An 18,866-nucleotide genomic window follows, 5' to 3' on the forward strand; every position below is an offset into this window, starting at 1 on the left:
AATATAATCATTAGCCATGTCTGTTAAAACAGAAAAGTTATACTGTTTTGTCAATCGATGTGTATTTTTTACAAATTATTTACAAATTGAACTCGGGGGTCACAGATTTAAAACTAAAACAATCGAAAGACAAATTTTCCTTATAAAAGCAGCTTACAAACCGCAAGGTTTTAAAAGATTCGCTTTGAAAAATTAATAGGTTAACGCTTTTGATATAATTGATAATTCGAGAAGACATTAAGACAAACACAGTAAATGCCACGAATTGCTGATATTTATTCAAAGTTTTGTATTCTGACTTGAACCTCAGCATTTTTAAGATGCTGCACCAAAACCGTTAATGCGTAACTCCTAAAAAATAGGTTGTCCTCTTTGTTGGTAGTTTTTGATCAATGACCCCTCAATTCATTACTAAATTTTGAGCATCAACCGAGGAATGATGTGAATGGATCCTGCCCCAACTGTGTTCCATGTGGATGGCCTGTGCCTGCGCTTTCTCTATTGTTTTGTGTTCGTAATAAACCCATCCTCAACTGAACCCAACCCAACCCAACCACGCCCGTCTTATCCCAACTACAGTTGACCTTTTCCTTCCTTAATCTTAACTTCCGGGGGCCCACACCCAACGTTACTAACCGTTTATTAAACTTACTAAAACTTAAAACCCCTAACAAGGAAACTTCTGAACTGTACAGGACTTTAGAAATACGAATAATTCGTAGTAACTCCCGCAACAAGATTGTCGTAAGTAAAAAAATCAGGTTTTTTGAGTTAAGTAGTAAGCTTGTATCTCAAACGAACGTGGATGCTAGAAAAAAAATAGTACAGGCTCTTTTTATTTTGTTTGATATCTGCTATATTGAAATAATGAACAGTTGGACGGGTTGTTTCATAAAATTTTAAATATTCATAATATTTCAAAGTTAATTTTCAAGTTCTGTGACTGTTCTATTCAAATAATATAATTATTTCATTTCTGTGGAACAAATGGCCTATATAATGACAGAACTTGAAAAAAACTTTCACAGAACTATAAAATTAATTTTCAATTTGATAAATTGTTCAAATTCTGTGAAACAACCCGTTAAGAGCTATAAACACTAAATATTTTAATAATTTGTACTATAAAATAAAAATGCATGTACAAAAATCTTGTTCACATAATTAGGACGGATTGTTTCACAGAATTTGAACAATTCATAACATTTCAACGTTAATTTTATAGTTCTATGAAAGTCCTATTCAAATTCTGCTATCATTATGAACCAGTTTCTTCACAGAACTGAAATAATAACAGAACTTGAATAGAACTTTCAGAGAACTTGAAAAATAACTACTAAATTTAATGATTTGTCCAAATGTCCGTCCTTAGTGAAGACGCAAGACTTCAAAGTTATGCAGGGTTTCCGGGGGTAAAGTGCGCTTACTTCGGGAGGTGATTCTACATGATGGTAGAAGTGAAAATATAGGTAACATTTTTCGAAATTCCAATGTTTATTTTCCAATAAAAAAATATTTTTCCCTAAAAAGAATATTTATTTTTCCATACAAACAATTAAACTTTTTTCCCTAAAATTTACCTTAAAACGTTGGAATTTCGAAAAAAAGTTGTTTTTCCTTTTTACTTGTACTATCATGTAGAATCATCCACCAAAGTTATTTTGATATTCGATTTGATAAATTATTTTAAAGAACATTACAAAAAATTTTTTTATATTAAATTTTTATATTTAAATTTTTAATACATTTGTGAAAAAGAATTATTACAATCACATGACGTTGATACATAACCACTAATATAGTGGTAGAAAAAGAGCTTCATTGAAGTTAAAAATGTCGAGATTGATTCTGTTAAACAACAAGATTTTTTTCCCACATTGGTAAGTTAGTCCTGTGCTGTCGGTAACGGAAATAACTATTGAAAACATGGAAATGGATGCGTTCCATGATAACCGAGTTTTCAAACCATCCACGAATCAGCCTGACGAAATCTGAAGCAATGTATACATCCCTTCTGACCCTTAGATGGTTAAAACCGAGCAGATCCAAAAAAAATCCGTTAGACAGCATACTCATCATATAGAGAAATGCAAATGAACGCTCTGCAACATGAGGGACTACTTTACCCGGTGCGGACTCCAAATTGGACATGCGGCAACAAGACAATAGTTGCGGGTGTGCGAAATATATTTTTGCCACTTCTTTTTAACACTTTTCATATGTTCTACCTTATTTTATTTTGGAATATCTTTCAGTGACCTAATCAGACCTGATGATGTATGTTGCAATCATTTGAATATCACCTTTAAAGACGAATAAAAATCGACTGAAACCGTACCTAACATGACGCAACTAAACTTAACCCAATCAATCCCAACCTAACCTAGCCCGCCCTAACTTAGTCCAGATTAATCCGTTTCACCCTAACGTATCCCAGCCTAACCTAGCCTCACCTAGACTGTCCTAACCCGTCCTGCCTAGTCCAGCATATTATAACCTAATTTAAGCACTCGTGAGAGTTAGGCCGGGTGTTGCCCGCTTCTGTCACCCAGTCTTCTATCACGAGGTAATATTGTTTTTGTAATTTCTTTGTACTTTGGTGGACTGATCAGCATTTGGTTACAATCTATTGAAGATGTAAGGCAAAATCTCCCTCATCGAGATAATCCAAGCATGATATGGGTAAAGTGTCACTTACTAACTCTTTTCTCTTTTATATTATAGTCTTTTCCTCAACACTGCAATGGTATTCTCTCTGGAAATCAATTCACTAAAGACAAATTTCTGGATAAACTATTACAAGATTTCTTTTTGGTTCTTCATCGAGTCAATATTTTTAATTTTTTTGTATTATTCATTTAATTTCTGTAATTCAAATGGAACGCCATTGCAGTATCTGGCCTAAAATTGATCATGTCAGACTTTAAAGAGAGTTAAAGTTGCTTTAAAAAAACGTTGTATGAACATTTACATTGTATGAACGCCGATTTATCGGCACTGAAAATGATTAAAAAGTATCTGCCAAAGGCAAAATAAAATGCTGAAATATTTAATAATGAGATGATCAATTTTCCTTTGAATCGCTTCTGCTTTTTGTGTCTATTATTAAATATATAAGCTTATTTCACGACTACCGTATTCTTGTCACACACAAATCCTCAAGTAAAGCTTTAAAAATATTGATGCAATATCTTAATTATATTTTTAAATAACTACTGTGTCCTCAGCAAAAATTAATTAGCAGACAAAATAATGATCATAAAAACTGTCAACGAACCACCACCAAAAAAGACATATAATTATTATGGGTCATGGTATAATTTTACAAATGAAAGCCCTATTCGTGTATCATATATTACCAATTATAACTAGGTGACCTTTCAGTCACATTAAAAAATACGTCATTATTTCGTATGAATAAAACTTCATAAACTTCTGCACGAAGGAAGTTCGTTGAAATTGTGTATATTGCCTGTCCTACAGTTTCGGCGAGATTATCCAAGAAACCCTGTGCGTCTAGGTCTAGAGTGTATTGACACACTCTGTTCCGTGTCGGTTTTTTTGTGGCCAAGTCAAATGAACCGAAGTGAGCCATCACCGTGGAGATTTTGGTAAATGTGTGGAAAGAACGAATGCGGAAACTGAACAGGCAGTAATAATAAATAGTGATAATGCGGAACTTAGTGTTGGGGGTAAAGAACGAATTAGAATAACACTTCTCACAAAGTATTAAATCGTATCTTTAAAATTCCTGCAATAAGATTATTGTGAACTTTTTTTAACGCATATATTATATGCCAATGAAAACTGTATTTTTAATTCTCAAATTAACATAGGGGGAGTGTAATGTGTAAGACAGACCAGGGTAGTCTCATGGCCTTTGGTAACCGAAGTTAGCCTAATATGTAACCACGGGATCCTCAAGGTGACCTAGGATTACCAATGGAATCTTTAGGTGACCTACAGTGGCCTTAGGGTGTCATAGGGTGTCCTAAGGTGTCCTAGGGTGTTCTATATGGCGTAGGAAGATCCAAGGTGTCCTTGGATTACTTAGGATGACCTAGGGTGACTTAGAGGGGCCTAGGGACGGTCCACAGGGGATGACATGTTGTTAAACTACCCAAAAGGAAAAGACTTCGTGTTATCGCTCGATGGATAAGGTAAAAGTGTTGTTGCCTGATTGGTGTACCGCATGCGTAGTTTTGACGCTTTTTTGGAATGGTATTATATTAATTTCTTTCAGTTTTCACTTATGATTTCATTGATTGGTTTCTTCTACTATAATTTACAAAAACGATTGATTTTTAAAAATAATATTCAATATTAACTAAACTTCGCTACATGTATTCTTCAAATGTCTTTATTTATAGCCAATAAAAAATAACACAACTTTTACGGAAACTCTATCAAAACGATTTAATTCAGGTGTATAACAAATGAAAAGGTATTAGAATTTCAGATTTAAAGTACGCATTTATATAATTATTTAAAATTGTATTCAACAAATGATTAAAACAAAAAACAATCGTAATGGTGATGTTATTATTTATTATTCTTAGTAATAATTTAGCTCTTAACCAAATTCTACCTAACTTTTTCAAGACTTATTAAATTTATTTACAGTTTTAAACATTGAACAGAGTTCGCATTTCAAACGTTCTTTACACCTTAACATTTTCTCACCCTTTTTTTGTAGAAATGAGATATTATATTTTTATCTACCACGCAAAGCAGCAAAACTCTCGAGCAAAGCAACAAAACTGTCAAGCAAAGCAGCAAAACTCTCGAAAAAAGCAGCAAAACTCTCGAGCAAAGCAGCAAAACTCACAATCCATAAAATTTGCAAAGCATTATTTTATAAAATTTATTAATGAATACACTTATTTTTAGCCATCAATGCTACTTTACTTGTGAACTATTGAGCTTTAAAAAGTGAATCACATATTAGATAAAAATGTTTTTTGGTATCGATCTCATAAAAATCGACACTTATAGTTTTCAGCTGAATCAGAGTAGATTTGACACATGGTTTAAACAGCTGCCATTCCGAAAATCTGACAGGTTTACCGTTCTCCGGGCAAAACGCCAGCTTTCATACAATTTTAACACAATATAATACAATGTTTAATGTCTATCAGTTAAATATAACCAAGTTAACAATATTAGATAATGTATTTTTGTTAGTCGTCAAATATCTATGTACAATTAGTCAGACCACGCATTGATGAATTTCAAACAAGATTATCTACCTTACAACACATTTGCCATGAATATTGTTATTTCGGAAGCTAAAAATATTGTGTTGGTATATTGTTGAAATAAACACTTTAACTTTGTGTGCACTGCTTTAATTTATAACAACGCGCCAGCCGGTTTCGCCGTGTCTTTGTCAGATAATGTAAAACCTCAAATTGTAATGAACACAACAAAATTCTTCGTGAAAACTTTTCAATGTTTAAAAGGAAAAATTAAATCACATTTCAAAAATGTATAAAAATTTTAAATCATTTCCATATTTATTTTCCACGAAATTGTACATAATCCAAAACTTTCATTAAAATATGTTTGCTTTTCAATTTTTTACTAATTCATAATTAAATAAGATACATTTTTTCTGATCCTCAATCAAGCACTGTTTTCATTAGCTTATTAGTTAGAACTGAAATTATAATGATTGTTTTTGTTCATATATTTGTAAACTTATAGGAATACAGCGTCCAGTTGACATTCAGGGAACAATGGCTAGATGAAAGACTGAAGTTTAACGATTTTGGAGGTAAGTGAAAATGCATTAATTAATCACAAAGACTTGTGTGTTTCGCAAAAATTATTCTGTACATTTGTCATCAAATGGGCAATCAGCGCCATTTTGTTTTTCTGACATTTGATAGGTTAAACGCTGATTTCAGGTCTGTATTGTTATACTTCTTACTGATCAAAAATTGATAGATGGCTGAAACTATAGCTAGAATCGGCGTGTAACCTAGCTTTTAAGTTGTAAGTTTCGTTGACATATATAGGTGTAATGATTCTAAATGACAATACCTGAGCATTTATGGAGTTAAAATTATAGATGTCATTTTGCTGTCCGATGATTTTTTATTTGCTCGCATTGGGTCTAAAGTGTTCCCGCTACAATGCGTTTTACATTGGCGATCGTTCCAGAATATTCTCGTACCATCGTTACATATATGCCTATGGAAAATAAGTATCATTATTCAATCAATAGTAGGTTTTCACTGCTGTATCTAAATTTAATAATTTTGTTAAATGTCAGGAAATAATAATATGTGATAGAAAAATATTTGTTTTATTTTAAACTGATAACTCCAAATATTCTCAAGAATCGCTGGTTTAAATCCTTCGGGTACATGCTGATACCCCTTAAAATGATATACTTTGGAAAAATAATAGGTTCAGTGTTTCTTGAATCAGGGGAATTGGATGCAGTATCATCATTTGTGGCATTACGGATCTAATTTATTAAACCTTATATCGCAAATTGAAAACTATCAGTATTACTTATTATATTCTTATGCGCCAGTTCAGCGTTGGTATATTTAAACCCATCGTAAACCCGGTGTAAGGCCATTTTAACCAAACCTTTGCCGTGATAAAACGTAAAGTTTTACACTATTTGGACTAATATTTGCTCTGCTTCATCCCCAGGCCGTCTGAAATACCTGACTCTGACAGAAGCGAGCAGGGTATGGATGCCCGATCTGTTTTTTTCCAATGAGAAGGAGGGGCACTTCCACAACATTATCATGCCCAATGTCTACATCCGCATCTTCCCCTACGGCTCCGTGCTGTACAGCATACGTATCTCGCTCACTCTCTCCTGCCCCATGAACCTGAAGCTGTACCCGCTGGATAGGCAGGTCTGCAGTCTGAGGATGGCCAGTTGTAAGTGTTAATTTTTCTTGTATTCCCTTTACAAGTATCACGGAACGTTGGTGTCCTCGTCTTAGCGCAGGATCGCAAGGGAAGGAGGTTCTACCAAGTCAAACAATCACCATTAGAGTAGAGGCATCTACCCTATTTCTTAAAACCTTTGTGGCGATCCAAATAGTCAAAGTTTTCTCCTGTGGACTCTTTTTTTTAATGTTAAAAACCGTTCGATGAATTTTACGAGTTTTGGGCCGTCGAGGTTTTTCGAGGTTTGGGCCGACAAACCGGTGCTCCGAGGCTAAAGATGCGAAAAACAACAAAAATCTTTTTTTATTACTCTTTACGACTTTGTACCATTTCCAAAAAGCATAGGCGTTGTGCTTACTGCTTAGCAGCAAACATTGTGGTGTCGAGACGTTTCGCTCGTACACACTCGCATCAGATGATAATGCATTGTCAACCATTCTGTCGATACTATCGTATTTTTGAAGTTCGCATTTTTATGTTTTGAAATATGCCTTTTAGCCGTATTCTGTGTATAAACACGCCACATACAACATACAACCAACAATGAAATCATTTGTACTCCCGCGCCATCGCAGCGCTTCCATGACTCGCCTCCCTTCGTCTCAGGGATAGCATCAAAAATAGTACAACTACATAGTTCGAGCATTATTAAGCATTAGTGCGCTTACTTTTCATTTATATGCTTATTCATTTAACCGGTTGTGCAAGTGCACATTGCATACACCATCCACCACACAACCATCTGGAGAAAAAAAAATATTTCTATTAGTATTACTTACATTTTTATTGCTCTTTTCAGATGGATGGACGACTGATGATCTTGTATTCTTGTGGAAGGAGGGTGATCCAGTGCAAGTCGTGAAGAATCTCCATCTCCCCAGATTTACTCTGGAGAAGTTCTTGACGGACTATTGCAACAGCAAAACCAACACAGGTACAAAGTACAAACTTACGTAATACAATTTTTTCCGTGAATCTTTACTTTATCTTACTAATGTGTTTTGTATTGTTTTGGTAATAGACAGGATAAGATGGCAAAAGTTTGTTTGTTTGTTCAATTTGTACAGGCCACAAATAATCCCCGCTCAACAAAAAGTTCCTTACAGCCATGGGACAAGAAAACAACTTTACAAATAATTTATTTGTGGGCTTAGAAAATTCCTCGGCTGACATTTCGATCTATTTTTTTTACACTAACCCCACATGGGAGGTCCTGAGGAAAATAATATCCCTCTTTGGGGATGCTATGCGGAGGAAAGTAAGGACAGGAAGTTCTGGGAAGGAAAAGGGTATGAGGGGTGGGTAGCAATTTAGCGGTCAGTGTGTCCAAGAAAGACGGAAGTTTGAATCTTCCCTCTCGCTGCGGTACAAAGCGATGGGTCGAGAGAGACCAGCTAGAGAGGTCAAAGGGTCTCCCTAAACTGTCTCGCCACGCAGAGACGCCACGCCAAGACCTGAACACACCTACCCCGATAAAATCGCGCACCCGTGCTAAGTAAAAAATTTACCAAATGGTTGTTTAAAGTACTGTCAAGTTATGTCATATAGTAAAAATCGAATATTTGTTGTTTATAGATCCTTCAGTGCTTTGAAACTCTGCTTTGAAACTTGAGAAGCTCCAACAACAACGTATTTTTTGTTAATACATATCTGTTTCCAGGTGAATACAGTTGCCTGAAGGTCGACCTCCTGTTCAAACGTGAATTCAGTTACTACCTGATCCAGATTTACATCCCCTGCTGTATGTTGGTCATCGTGTCTTGGGTGTCCTTCTGGTTGGACCAAGGAGCTGTACCAGCTCGAGTTTCACTGGGTATGTGTTATTGATTGATATATTAACTCTTTATGATGCAGACTTGTAAATGAAGGAGGGTTCATGGCCATATGGCAAATTCTACCAAAAAAATGTCCTTCCACGTAATCGGCTTTCTCAAATCTTTGGTAGAAATAACATTACTGGGAAAGCGTGAGATTAAGAGAAATGCTTTTCGTGCATCCCAATTTTTTTAATGTTTTTCCAATGTTGACCAAAGTACTAATTTCACAAAATTTATGCTTGAATAATAGCATTTGAGCCACCTGCCAACTTTCGTATTTCTTCGTTCCAATAATAGGGACGTTCAAAAACGAGGAAAGTTCCAAGATGAAGGACGTTCCAATAACATGGTCTTTGGTCCTAAACTTAAACTTTCGAATTACTCTTATTTCTCTCGACAAAGAAACGCAGTGTCTTTTTATGTCACGAAATAAACAGTAGAAAGCAAACAAACTTTTCAAATGTGATGTCGCTGGCTCCGGCGGAATGAAGGTAGCCGAAATTGTCTATGTGTTGTTCTTGTACCTATTTACGTGTTCATCTCCACCTCTCGAATTACTTCCCGTGAAAGAATCATTCGAAATCTAAGCAATTGATTTTGTCTTATAAAATACACCACGCTCTTAAAATACAAAATCGATTATAAAATAATAATAAAGACGATCTTAATTACATTAAGATTGAAAAACAATATCTTCTTCTATCTTATAGTTGGGGCTCGTAGCTCAGTGGATTTCAACTACTGCACAACCGCTATGGGTATAATATATTTTGTTGGTTGAAGGCCAGCATTTACAGGGAAGCATGACCCAGGCTGTCACTCACTGGGCTCAGACACGAGATTGGCATTTTTAATAGAAGCTAAATGCCATTCTAGAAACCATTAGATGGAGAAAATAAAAAAGGTATCAGAAAATATCAGTATCCATAAGGAGTGGAGGAGCCTTGTTCTCCGGGGATTTCGAGTGGGCGTCACGATCCTGAGCAATGCAGCACGATTAAAAAATATGTGGTAATGACTAGTTTGTTTAATCATTCCAGGTGTGACCACCCTATTGACGATGGCGACGCAGACCTCCGGTATCAACGCTTCCCTCCCTCCCGTATCCTACACCAAGGCCATCGATGTCTGGACCGGCGTCTGCCTCACCTTCGTCTTTGGCGCCCTGTTAGAATTTGCCCTCGTGAACTACGCCTCCCGGTCGGACATGCACCGGGAGAACATGAAGAAGAAGCGTCGGGAGATGGAAAGCGCCCAAAGCATGGACGCCGCATCCGACCTGATGGACACGGACAGCAACACGACATTTGCAATGGTGAGCCCAGACACGGTACAGTATTTATATGTGTGTTTAAACATGGCGACATCTCTACTCGTGGTTTGGCTTTGTATACTTTTCAATACTTTTAGTTGTAATCACATACATAAGTTAACCTTCATGGTAGATCCGTCAAATCGGCTATTCTCCTAGCTATGGAATTTTACGCCTTTTTTGTTCTCAAAAGATGCCTAGGAAAATAAATAGTAGGTAATTCCAAAGCTAAGAAAACCTTTGAATTGCTTACCATACAATATATTTGTCACCCGATGGTAGTGGATAAACGAATCATGATGTCACTATAAATAGTCACAAAGCTTTGGACGATATGTCTACAAATCACAGCAGAAGTATGTCAGCATAAATATGTGTAGATTTAATTGTTTAAGAGTTTAATTGTTTTGCCACATTGTCTCCATCTGCTTCAGTAAAAAGTAGTGTTTTCAAATACAATTTTGTAAAATATACTGAAATTTGTACTTTGATTAAAAACTTCGGCACAATCACCAGTTTGCTTGATGATAAAAAATGATAAAATATATTCACTGGAGGCAGAATATGGTAGAGTCCTTGGGACGGTAGTTGTTCAAAGTTGCAACAACTCTTTAGTCCCGGTCGGTTTGGATCTGGGTGTAACTTTATGACTATGTAATGGGTATCACTCCCCAGAAGCCGCTAATGCGGCAGTCCGGGGACCCGCTGGCGCTGGAGAAGGTGCGCCAGTGCGAGGTACACATGCAGCCCCCGAGACCCAACTGCTGCAAGATCTGGCTGTCCAAGTTCCCCACGCGCTCCAAGAGGATAGACGTCATCTCGCGCATCACCTTCCCACTGGTATTCGCGCTCTTCAACTTGGTCTACTGGTCCACCTATCTCTTCAGGGAGGAGGGCGAGGAGAACTGATGGGTGCAGCTAGGGCTGACGGCACTGTGCGCCTCTCTCTGCATCATCTATGTCCTCATCTTCTTCGTTCGTGCGGACGGAGTGGTCTAAGCCTCATTAGCCTCCTTGTAGCCTTCACCCACTCCAAACACACCACCCACCCACACACACAGTTCCCTCCCGTATTAGTGGCCGATCGGGGACTGGCTCTATGGTGTTTGTCTTCAAGTCCTCTCCCTGAGATGGGAAACTAATCACAGCGACAAACGTTGTTTTATCCATTCCATGTTGTACACAGAATAGATATACATGATAGACACTCAATGTTCTGTACAATACATAAATAACTACTACTCGTATGTTAAACACTCGCATCGCGAGCCTTATACTAAAATAACCGTTATGAATAAGTAATCGATGTATTGAGGATATTAAATTGATGTTACACAATATTAGTACACATAATAGAGATCATTCATAATTTTCTCATCTCAGCGCATCAATAAAGTCAAAGATACTATTTAATCATAGTGTATAATAGAATTAGCAAACAGCACGTTGAATATCAAGTAGAGGTACCTTCATATTACAGGGAATTGTACCTTCATTCTATTTTACCTTTAACTTACCTACCGTAAAGTATTTACCTGATGAGTCATAGGAAACTAATTATTGTAAAAAGTATGTAAGAAGAATATTATGAAGTAAAAATGTAGAAAAAGAATTGGAAGAAAACGGAAAATTTCAAAGTCTAGGTACTATATTTGTATATGACTAGTTGATATGAATTATAACAAAAATAAGAATTTATTAGTAATAACGTTTCATCTATTTTATCGGAATGTTGTGAAAGAATCCTTACCATAATTTATAATATTTGTTAAAATTGTTTTTTATTAATATGCAATATTTCTATTGTTAATAATAAACTTATTTTAAATCATTGTTAAGCATATAATGCAAATTTATTTCAGTCAATTCGTTGTTTATCTCTCAACTAAAAAAACATCCAAGACTAAGCCAATCAAAATAGGCCAAAAATTTAAGACTGGATTGTTTCATAGAATTTGAACAATTTCAATGTTCATTTGCGAGTTCTGTGAATGTTCTATTCAAGTTCTGTTATTAAATCGTAATGGGTCAGTTACTTTAAAAAACTGAAATAATAACAGAATTTGAAAAGAACTTTCACAGAACTTGAAAATTCACTTTGAAATTTGAAGAATTGTTCAAATTAGCCGAAACAACCCATCCAAAGAGTGTTAAATTTTCAATTTACAAAAATTCAAAGAAGGAAACTTAAGGTTTGTAACCATCGATATATCAACTCTAGATACGGTGTATTCTTACGAATTCGGTCGAATAATTTGGTCCATCAATGAGTAATTTCATAACTAATCTCGTTTTCTAATTCCATCGCCCCGCTTCGAAAGCATAATGTATTGGTAGATAAATTCGCTCCTTGTAGACCAACAAAGATAAAAGCAATACTTTTAGCGATCTTTTGACTGCGAAATAATGCACTTTCTTTTTGATAAATATTTCCGTTACTAAATTTTTGGAACCAGTAATTTTGGTTTCTGTGTCATTTTTAACATCCACACGCCCTATCTAGACTTTGTTGGTCGATGTTTGTAACCGTTGTTTTCTATTGGAACATCTTTTCTTTTAATAAATTTTGGAGGTTATGTAAAACATCATTGAAAAAGGAGTTAATTCTAATAAATCTAAACGAAACTTGAAACAGAATAGGACAGAGAAAAATAAAAAGGTAACGGTCTCAACTGGGAATCGAACCCAGGGTATCTGTCTTACTGGGACAAAGTCTTTATCCACTCGACCATTGAGACCTAATTATAATATGTCATTTTTTTCGATCTCATATATCAAATTCAGATTCAAAAATATTATCTTGCAACCAATTTTTGGCATATTTTAGGCAGCTAAAAAAGAAAGCTCTTTCGAAAGATCACAATTTTTTTAAGAATTGGTTTGTAACCTATCATATCGGATAAACATTTTTTTGCTTTTATTATATCCGATTTTTTTACATTTTATTCCCAATGGTCGAGTAGATAAAGACATTGTCCCGGTAAGACAGGGATCCTGAGTTCGATTCCCAGTTAAGAACGTTATCTTTTTTATGTGTCTTGTCCTGTTTCATGTTTCGTTCAGATTTATTAGTATTATCTTCTTCTTCGATATTTATAAATTATTAAATTTGCTTTTTAAACCTAATATGCATCAATTATTTGAAATTTAAGATAATTTTTCAAATGAATTAACTTTACTGGATAGTAGTTAAGGAAGCAATATTTTTAATGCTCAAATATGTATTCAAAAGAATGCCATCCTTATAAGGGCAAATTAACATAATTGAAGTATAAATGAATTTCTGGTTAGAATGTATAGATATTATAACAGGGTAATTCTACTTTAGAAGCCTTTGAAGACATCTCTCGCTGTCTTTAACGTGAAAATAATCATCCCCATTTTTGGAAAATCTTTATAAAAAACAACATTTTTTCCAAAATTCTCCACAAAATGGACTATGAATGGCTATAACACATTCTGCAGCAAAAACTATGGCTAAGCAGTCAAAATTAGTATACAATAATTGTGGAAATCAACTCTGTGTCACTTGTATGTCTGATTTGAATAACTGAAACGATTGTCGATATGTTAAAAACTGCCTGTAAAATTAATAAAACGTTTGTCTACGTGTTTCCATCAAAACCAAATCATTGATCACTAAAGGGTAGATATTGGAAACAATTGTTTTGTTCTAATGTTCTATAATCGACATATCAAACATACCGAGGAAGTTGATAAAATTTAACAACATTTTTCATATGGCATACCTAACTAATTAAGTTCCATTTAAAAACATTGGCATTTATATGTTTCATGTGTGCCTACCTACCAGACCCATCAGATCCCATGAATGTTACGTTATTAAATAACTGGTCGGTTTGATTTCAATAAACAGGTAGCCAACATAACGACAAACTTGTTAACAAGAACTATTAAAAACTAATTTAATTAAACAATTATCCCTGAAGTCCGAACTTCAAGAAGTTTCAACTGTGTTCAAACTATGCAAACCAATAAAAATGATTATAATTCTATTTATTAACCTTCCGTCGGGCGCATTATGTTGACCGCTGTGTTTGGGCGCAACGTGCTTGATGGGCACACATTATAAAATCATAAAAATCACATAATCGAGTTCATGTACACAATTCAACCACTAAATTAAAAGATATAACTGCCATGTAATGAACTTCATTATTGGAGATGTCAATAGAAGAAAAATACAAAAGTTCCGGCAAACAAACCATGTATATGACATAAAACCTTCTCCAGTAAAGCACCGTTCGCTCGCCATATTTGCATGGAATAAGCAGATAGGGAGTCCCGCATTTCTTGCATTCGTGATGTTGCAGCTTTCTTAAAGAGGTTTCGATGGTACATGTAGAGCATCTTTTTCTTTTAAGGGGTGAGGAAAGACCTTTTCTTCTTCTTGGGAATGGGAACGAAATATTTTCAGCCAGTTTTTGAGGTTGGTTGGCATTCTCTTCTCCTAACAAAACTTCAATAACTTCGAAATGAAGGTCAAGGAAGTGGAAAGGTTGCATACAGAACTTCATTTGATCTGACGCGCTGTGCCTGTCAAATCAAATGCGTCCGACGGAAAGTTAAATCCCATCACATTTCTTCTGGAACTTCTTCTTATTGGGAAATTAAATTCCACACTTTCCATTGACAATTTTGTAATTAATCGATTGTCATACATTTAATTGATATTACCTGCCATTAGTAATATTAATTTATTACGTAAAATAGAGTATAAGGATGTGATGACTAAAAACTAAAACAAGAAGATTAAATAGCTTTGCTGAAATGAAAAATGACGACAGTCGAGAGGTCTGAAATAGATAATAATATAAAATTATTTTGCAATATTTTAATGAAATTATTTATTTTAATTTATAATTAGCAATTACTTATTATTTAATTTAAACATATAGGTTGTTTCACGTTTGCTCACAAATATATACAATACGTACAATTACAGTAAATATAACTAATTGTTATTATTATAATAATTTTAAATTTAATTTCTAGCTCACGGTGATGTTTTTGAAAACTGGTAAATGTTGACATGTGCCAAATATGTGTTGCAATATTCTTTAAGTCCCGATTTAATTAAGTGACATTAATAATATTTAAGTGACTTTTTTATATAATATCATTCTTCATTGAGAGCACTTCTTGATAACCGATACTCTATGACAAAATAACTACGTACTGGATAGGATGTTCTATATTTAATTTTCACACAAAAATGTACAAACTGTGTTCAATAATTACTTATCAAATTCTATTCTAATATCAACATTTCAATGCAAAGCTAGAAAAAAAAAATATTTTAATAATAAAATTTAATCACATAACTTTTTTTCACTTTTGAAGCCAAAATCGAGTTTATGCGAAACAGCCTCAAGATTTGGCCTTTAATTTTTTATGAGGCCAACTTGATTCAGTATCCGGGCCTGCGGTGAGGTGGTGTTGGTTTATAACATTTACATACAATAATTCAATTTCGTACATCATTGTTAATATAGTGTCCATTTAATTTTTTTTAAATTGTTATTTTTAGCCAAATTATTGTGAAAATAGTTTACGTTATGTCTCGCTAAAGATTCAACAATAATTCTTTTAAATTGCGACTTTCCGGTTGTAAAAAAACTATCAAGTACTATGAATCAAATACTTTACAAGGCAAACAAAAGAAGATTATATTTTAGAATTTTTGTTGTATCCACTTATTGCAAGTTAATCAATTATAAATAATATATCATATTATGACTTTCTCAAGGTAAGTTCGCTCGAAGGGTGTGACGATTGCAATTCAGATTATTTGTCTACTTTTATTTAATCGTAAATATGTTTAGTGGTAAAAATGTTTCCATCTAAAAAAATCGTTTTATTTTTATTTTTAAAATTTATTTTTAAAAATTATTTTATTAAATTTGTGTTTTTTTATTATGTTTATTTTCATCTAGGTTCAAAACCACAGTAGTTTAAGACAAGTGAGTTAATTATTTTTACTTTCAACCTACATTTCAAATAAATATAAATGAAATAAAAACCTTGTTTTATTTCAAAATGTTTGCGTAAAAATTAAGCAATTTTTTGTCGTTGGTATAACGGCGGAATAGTGGTCACCATTTTTTTGAATGAGAATACCGCACAAAAGTCCCAAGAGGTCATTGAAGGATACCCCACCACTTTCCCAGGGGCGTTATAAGGAAATATGGTTACCTCCTTCACGGCACTCGTCAAGACTCTAATATTTTTATTGAACAAAGCTACATTTATTTTGGATGACTACAATCCTCAATGTCCATGCATACGCAGCGGCGTAGCTACCTAGGGGCTACGCGGGGCAGTGCCCCGGGGCCCTCAAGCGCAGGGGGCCCTCGAATCCTTACCAGAAATCTCGATCAAACTGAACTTTTGGAAATTTCTCCCATTTTCAAAATAAATATGACAGGTTGCATCTTGCAACCCCACTTTAATCATGACAACTCAGTTGAGAGAAATTCAAAAGTAATGCCTAGGGAATTCCCCTAAATTCTTTCTGTAGGTTGGCAGTGATAGTGATATGTGCGTCATTCCCCAACGACACTTGTAGCGTATTAAAATATGGATAAAAAGAAGAAACCCAGTGGTGCATTTAAACGCAAAAAAAGCCAAGAAAGAGAAGATAGTAAACAAAAATTGCCCAAAATTGACAAGTTTTTTAGTCAGCCTTCTGCAAGTACATCTGTCCAAAATATTTCTATTGATAGTGACTCAAATAATTTGGTAACTGCAGTGTTGGTTGAGAAGCCTACTGAAGAAGATTCGACAATTATTGCAGTTGGAGATACCTCCGCCGCCGATCTTGATAATGTTTGCATGACACACATAAGAGCGAAGGGTTTGGAGGAACCACAGACCTCTACATTTAAAAACTAAATCCGACTAGATGGTCCAGTATTGTCAATACGATATCTGCAATAAAACTTCGTTATTTTGATATTATCAAAGCATTATCAGATATAGTTCTAAAGAGTCCTAATAAAGATGAGCGTAGTGAAGCAGAGAGTATTAAAACAAAAATGCTAAATTTCGAGTTTGTGTTGCTTTGCGAATTCATGCACAGTGTATTGAACGACATCAATTATGCATCCAAAACTTTACAAAAATGCGACATCAATTTGGGCGAGGCGAGTAAAGTTTTAGCAGAGACCAAAGCAAAGTTGCAAATTTATAGAAATGATTTCGAATTATTCAAGTGCAAAGCCAGTGAAACTGCAAGAAAATATGGTATTGATACCCATTTTCAAGAAAAAAGGCATAGAAAAGTTAAAAAAATATTTTGATGAATTAGCTGCTGATCACCGATTTCCAAACCGAGAAAAAATATGTAAAATTGAGATTTTCAATAATGTACTAGACACAGTAATATCTCAATTAGATACACGTTTTATTGGTATGAGTGCAGTCTGTCATATATTCGATTTTCTAACACCAACATTTTTATTACATGTTGATGAAGCAACTTTATCACAAAAGTGTGACGAATTCCAGTGAAAATATTCAGATATAATAGGCCCTAGTTTTTCACTTCAATTTATTAATATTTACCATCTAGTTTTACCTCAACTAACTCAAGCATGGACTGTTCACCAATTATGTAAGGAAATAATGAGCAAATATGGAGTGCTAATGTTATTATTTACAATTCTTTACAATTCCTGTCACTTCTGCAGCAGCTGAAAGGTCATTTAAAAAATTATTTAAGAAATAAGATGGGCCAAACTCGACTCCGACATTTATCGCTAATAGCAATTGAAAACAAAACCGCATCAAGCCTGGATTTAAACGAAGTCATTGATACTTTTGCGAAAACTAAAGCTAGGAAAAAATTGTAAATATAATTGTTATTTAGTCAGTTGGTAGGCCCGACCTTTATATAATAAACCCTTGAATCTTCTCTATTTCGTTTTATTAGCCGAACCTACACCAAGTATTGTAATTTATGTTGTTACTGTTTAATATTTTTATTACCTGCCCTGCAGTCTGCAGTGCACAAAAAAGAGCTTAAGTAGCTTAGCATTTTTAAAGTATTTGTATATTTCATATGTTTATTTGATAAAACCTAATCAGTTTACATAGCAGTGGGGCCCCATTTTTTAATTTGCCCCAGGGCCCTTGGTTACCTAGCTACGCCACTGTGCATACGAGGTTAGTATGCAAAGTACTAACACTAACATAAAATAATAATAAAACAATAAAACAGCATACCATTGAAGAATTCATCTAAAATAGATAATATGAGGATTCAAATAAAAGTATTAGTAACAAGAAACGAAAAATAAAATCTGCAATCCTTCAAATCCTACAAAAGCCCTCTGGGTAAAAGCAGTAAAGGTGGAGAGAAGAAAATAAAGTTTATTCGTTAGAAAAAAAGTAGCTAGAGAAGATGTTCCTGTAGGTAGACAGTGGCCCTACCTATCAACAACTATTTTTTTGTAAAAACTTACTTTTTTTCCAAATCGATTTTCTTTGTATGAATACCGCATGTTGGTACCTGGCATCGTTATACCTATACCTTTTATTTTTTCGACTTTATGTCCGGTCAAATCTTCCCCACAGGAAAAACTAAACCCTTCCACACACTTTTCCACAAATGATCATCTTGTCAATCCACATTATGCAAGTACATTATATAAGCATAATAAATACAAAACAATACAAGAACAACACGTCAACTCACCAGAGTAATATGTCCATGTGTGTGTGTGTGTGTGATTGCCACCAAAATTTGATAGTAAGTAGTAAGTCTGAGTTTGTACATAAGTATTGTATAGAAAAAA

General features: G+C 34.5%; 1 protein-coding gene and 1 non-coding gene across 11 annotated transcripts in view; one reads left to right on the forward strand and one right to left on the reverse strand.

Moving 5' to 3' along the window:
• The window catches only part of LOC149417511 (glutamate-gated chloride channel), an 87,625-nt gene extending 71,550 nt beyond the window's left edge, over window positions 1-16,075 (forward strand). For 5 of the 10 annotated variants that reach the window (XM_089640347.1, XM_089640346.1, XM_089640345.1 and 2 more), the window contains 6 exons: window positions 5,707-5,776; window positions 6,670-6,906; window positions 7,718-7,852; window positions 8,579-8,731; window positions 9,776-10,050; window positions 10,723-16,075. In XM_089640347.1, coding sequence (XP_089496473.1) covers window positions 5,707-5,776; window positions 6,670-6,906; window positions 7,718-7,852; window positions 8,579-8,731; window positions 9,776-10,050; window positions 10,723-10,956 — 1,104 coding nt within the window. In that variant the 3' untranslated portion in view covers window positions 10,957-16,075. The remainder of the gene's footprint in view (window positions 1-5,706; window positions 5,777-6,669; window positions 6,907-7,717; window positions 7,853-8,578; window positions 8,732-9,775; window positions 10,051-10,722) is intronic. The other 5 variants (XM_089640349.1, XM_089640348.1, XM_089640353.1 and 2 more) reach the window with 3 other exon arrangements.
• On the reverse strand, window positions 12,712-12,785 carry TRNAT-AGU (transfer RNA threonine (anticodon AGU)). The gene has a single exon. It is a non-coding gene; the product is annotated as a tRNA-Thr (tRNA).
• Window positions 16,076-18,866: the final 2,791 nt, after the last annotated feature.

The sequence above is a fragment of the Hesperophylax consimilis genome, chromosome 15 (assembly GCF_061612785.1).
Source record: "Hesperophylax consimilis isolate HC1 chromosome 15, BYU_Hcon_1.0, whole genome shotgun sequence".
NCBI classification, from domain to species: Eukaryota; Metazoa; Arthropoda; class Insecta; order Trichoptera; family Limnephilidae; genus Hesperophylax; species Hesperophylax consimilis.